Source organism: Babylonia areolata, chromosome 12 (assembly GCF_041734735.1).
Source record: "Babylonia areolata isolate BAREFJ2019XMU chromosome 12, ASM4173473v1, whole genome shotgun sequence".
NCBI lineage: Eukaryota > Metazoa > Mollusca > Gastropoda > Neogastropoda > Buccinidae > Babylonia > Babylonia areolata.
The window spans coordinates 34,762,244-34,767,243 of record NC_134887.1 but is presented as its reverse complement, the minus strand read 5'-3'; the positions used below and the strand labels follow the sequence as shown (position 1 = coordinate 34,767,243).

The following is a 5,000-nucleotide window of genomic DNA, read 5'->3' as shown; positions in this document are numbered from 1 at the left end:
CCTTGCGAATGGAGAGAGTTACGACGCCTCCTTAAGAAACAAAAAAAAAATGGAACCTGAAACTATTAGGAAACAGCAAAGAGTGATAACTCTCTCCGTTCACAAGGTACACAACTTCAAGTCAATGCAGTCAGCACTGACCTGAATTTACTGTGTGTGCCTTGCGAATGGAGAGAGTTACCACTCTATTACTGTTCTCCTCGCCTCACTGTTTATTCATTTGAAGCTGACAGACACTGTCGCACCTGGGGGGCTCGGGGTGGTAGCGGCAGTGGCCGAACTCGGTGAGCGGGAAGTCCTCGCCGCATCGTGAGCACGGCAGCGAGTTGATGGTGCCCCAGATGCGCCAGTAGACGTCGCGCCACGTCTTCAGCTGCGACTTGAGCTCGATCAGGTGGGCGTTGATGTCGAAGGTGGCGTCCTTCACGTGGCTGAAGGACATGTGACCTCGGTAGTCCACCGTCATCCTGTATAGATTAATAATAAATCAATAAACACAAAAACATGAAAAGAAGAAAATAAAATAGTTCAATAAATGCATAAAACTGATAGATAAGTAAATGAATCAATAAACAAGTAGATGAATAGATTAATCATTTAATCAATCAACTAATCAACTAAATAATTAAACAACAAATAAATAAGTAAACAAGCAACAAACAAATAAATGAATAAATAAACAAACAAACATAGCACACAGCCCGTAATCACCAGAGCTCTGTGTGTATCAACACACACATATATATATATAGAGAGAGAGAGAGAGAGAAGGAGAGAGATATACAAATACATATACATATAAAGAACTACAAACAAAACAAAAGTAAACAAAACATACAGATATATATATATATATATATATATAGAAAGAGACAGAGAGAGAGAGATCTATACACACTGACCGGCTAGGCATGCAGCGGACTTTCTTCTCCAGAGTGGCGGTCAGCAGACGATGACAAACGCTGCACCTGAACACACACACATGACAACACCTGGCATGACAACACAGGTACCACACGACAACAACACTCCTCTCTCTTCCATCAAATCTAATCCAATCGATTCACTTTTCGCTTAAGGCCCGGTCAACTGCAAACAGGGGAGTTGGGAAGGGGAGGAGGAGGGGGGAGGAGGAGGGGGGGTTGTGATGGGGGCAAGGGGGTGGGGGGGGATGGGGGGGGGGGGGTCAGGGGGAGAATCTGTTGATCCTTTGACGCTCTTGTTTTGTGTTTTTGACAATAGTAGCTTCCAACAGGTCATACAACTACAATTCAAATATCAACTAAACATTCAATAACAACTTTTGAGTTTGTTTGTTTGGTGGGTGTTTTTGTTTGTTTGTTTGTTTGTCTGTTTTTGTTTTTGTTTTCTAAATATTCTTATTCTTTTCTTTCTGGAGTGGCGACTTGGCTGGGCTCTGCCAATATTGTAAGTAGCTGCAACCAATAACTGTGATGAAGGGTATTTTTCTTTGGGGGGGCAGGAGGTGGGTGGGGGTGGGGGGGAGGGTGTTACTGCAGGCTCAAAATCTAGGTGTCTGTCTTGAATCTGTTTACTTCTTGACTTTTTGTTTTACTTTTCAACTGCTAGTGTTTTGTCTTGAATTCAAAGTTATATTTTTCTTGACCGGGTGTTTTCCTTTGCACATGATTGATTGTGTGCATGGTAGTCAAGGAAGCGTGTGTGGGTTATTCGTTTATTTACAATTCACTTGCATCATAACATGCCATATTTTTCTTACCTCCATGTTTTCCTTCGACCTAATGATTGATGTGTAATCAGTTATCAAGAAAGGGTGTAAGGGTTATTCTTTCTCTTTCTTTTTTTATTCGCTTAATAATAAATAATAATAATAATAATGGTATTTATATAGCGATGGATCTTGTGCAGAGACAAATCAAAGCCCTTTCGCACCAGTCATTCACACACATGCATAACTCTAAAACTGTAGAAACTAAAGACAAGGAAGGGCAGGCAAGGGAGGCTATTTTGGGAAGAGGTGGGTTTTAAGGCCAGACTTGAAAGAGCTGAGTGTGGAGACTTGACGAAGCGAAAAAGGAAGTTCATTCCAATCACAAGGTCCAGAAACAGAGAAAGAATGGCGGCCAACAGTCGAGTGTTTGAATCTGGGTGTGCGTAAACAGAGTGGATCCGAGGCCGATCGTAGTGAGCGAGATGGAGTGTAGAGGTGAAGCTTGTGTCTTAGAATGTTATATCTGTCTCACCCTGAATGTTTTCCTTGGACCTGATGATTGATGTGTAGGTGGTGGTAAGGCAAGAATCAAGGTGATTCGTTTGTTGTTGTTTTTTTACATCATTTATTCATCTGATGATAAGCGTTTGAATACGCCAAAAGAAAATGTTCTGTTTTAACTATTTGAAGCAGGCAATAAAGTCTTTTGAACTGAATCTTGATTTAAATAGAAATAAATGCTATCACATCATTTGACCTACTAAGCAAGTTAATTTGAATAATCAACCAGACGCATTAGACAGAATACAAAAAGTATAAGAACTGACACAAGAGACAGTGATTCTGACCGAGTAATGTTGACAGACTGGGGAATTAGAACTTTCATACACAATGTCAGCATATCAAATGCATGTATGTATGCATGCATACATGCATTGCAACGTAGTAACATCCTTCTTCGTTTTTTGTTGTTGTTGTTTGTTTGTTTTTTAAGCCAAATCATGTTGAAACCAAACTGTTTACAAGCAGTATGTAATTAAATCATGCCAAGGAATTTCATTATGACACATTTGGTGTCTGGGGAGGGAGGTGGCACATTAGTTAAGACACTCAGCTGCCAGAGAATTATACCAGGAAAACGGCAAAGCTTTAAACCATAGTGTAATTAATGTTCAACAACCGGGAACTATCAATCAGTCAAATACACACAGTAACTCAATAAGATTAAGGCAGATCCATACCTTATCAAACAGGATAAAACTGAAAGCTTTTATAACTAAGTTCAGCAAAGATGTCAGACGCATATATCTAGCATATTTCTAGCAACCATATAATATTCGAATGTCAGAATCTAAAATGTTTTTTTGCCAGACTTCACCAAAAGTTCTTTTGAATGTGTTATCAACAATTCCAATATGTTACTTGCTGTTGCAGAAGGTTTGCTGCATAGTCCAATAGGACATTTGTTATAGTTGTTTGATGTTGCGTTTATAACGTTTCCATTTTCCCTAGCGTTGTCTCTCCCTATTCACCCTCCACACATACACACACTTTTACCCCCCACCCCCCTCCCACAACCCCTACCCCCACGGGTTTTTTTTGTTATTTTGTTTGTTTGTTTGCTTTTGTTTTTTTTCCCCTGTCTAATATCACTTCAAGAGGAAAGACGTTAAACTGAAGACGAACGAACTCAGCTGCCAATACAGTGGGTCCATGAGGGGGTGTGGGTTCTTCTTCTGCGTTCGTGGGCTGCAACTCCCATGTTCACTCGTATGCACACGAGTGGGATTTTACGTGTATGACCGTTTTTACCCCGCCATGTAGGCAGCCATACTCCGCTTTCGGGGGTGTGCATGCTGGGTATGTTCCTGTTTCCATAACCCACCGAACGCTGACATGGATTACAGGATCTTTAACGTGTGTATTTGATCTTCTGCTTGCATATACACACGAAGGGGGTTCAGGCACTAAGCAGGTCTGCACATATGTTGACCTGGGAGATCGGAAAAATCTCCACCCTTTACCCACCAGGCGCCGTCACCGAGATTCAAACCCGGGACCCTCAGATTGAAAGTCCAACGCTTTAACCACTCGGCCATTGCGCCCGTCTGATGTGGGTTCCAATCCCGCTCTCTCCCTTTCTCCCAAGTTAGACTGGGGGAGAATCAAACTGAGCATCTAGTCTTTTGGATGAGACGATGAACCCAGGTCCCGTGTGTAGCACGCACTTGTCGCACGCACTAAAAAAAAAAGAACCTATGGCAACAAACGTGGTTTTCTTTTTTCATATTATAATTATTATTTATTTATTTATCTATTTATCTATTTATTTACTTATTTATGTACGCTTATCTATTATTCATTCACCTTTTCTTTTCTTTTTTTTCTCTTTTTTTTGTTCTCAAGGCCTAAGCGCGTTGGGCTACGCCGCTGGTCAGGCATCTGCTTGGCAGATGTGGTGTAGCGTATATGGATTTGTCCGAACGCAGTGACGCCTCCTTGAGCTACTGAAACTGAAACTGAAACCTCTGGCAAAATTACACAAAACTAAATCCACCTCTGATACTAACGCTAAGATCGCATGTGAAACACACAGCTTCAAAATAAAATGGTTGCCATTTAATTAGAAACAACATATAAAAAACAATATTTCAAACCATGTATGAAAATAAAACACAACTAAGTTAGATGTTGAAAAAATGGTGCAAGTTGATATGCAGGGATATGGATGTCTATTACTATATTTGAAGACTTATCTAAAATGACTTATTCAAACATTCTCAAGTTGTTTTTGCTTGGAATGTTATATGTGTATATCAATTATGTGTGTGTGTGTTTGTTTGTTTTTTGTTTTGTTTTTGTTTTTTGTTGTTTTTTTTTGGGGGGGTTGGTTATTTTTATGTTGTTGTTTGTTTTTGTTTTATTTTCCTACTGTTACTATGTTTTTGTCAAATTTATCTTTTCTCTTTTCTCAATATATGTATTTATTCATTTATGTCATCATGTCAATTGTCCATGTGTTATAAAAATGGGAAAATAAAAAAAAAAGCTTAAAAAATAAAATAAAAATCCACTCTGATTGCTTACACAAATATATAAACACGCACTCAAGGCCTGACAAGCACGTTGGGTTATGATGTTGTCAGACATCTGCCTAGGAGGACGTGGTTGTGCAGCGCGTATGGATTTGTCCGAACGCAGTGACGCCTCCTTGAGCTACTGATACTGATACTGATACTGATACTGTAGTAATACTCGTCGTCGGCATAATCTGTAGCATGATTAGGATGATGATAATGATGATGAT

At 39.8% G+C, this 5,000-nt stretch overlaps 1 protein-coding gene across 6 annotated transcripts in view; it reads right to left on the bottom strand.

Moving 5' to 3' along the window:
• LOC143288565 (SANT and BTB domain regulator of class switch recombination-like) overlaps positions 1-5,000 on the bottom strand; it is a 66,810-nt gene that overhangs the window by 40,939 nt on the left and 20,871 nt on the right. For all 6 annotated transcript variants that reach the window (XM_076597174.1, XM_076597171.1, XM_076597173.1 and 3 more), the window contains 2 exons: positions 903-968; positions 246-467 (listed from right to left, as the gene is read on the bottom strand). In XM_076597174.1, the coding sequence (XP_076453289.1) occupies positions 246-467; positions 903-968 (288 nt within the window). The remainder of the gene's footprint in view (positions 1-245; positions 468-902; positions 969-5,000) is intronic.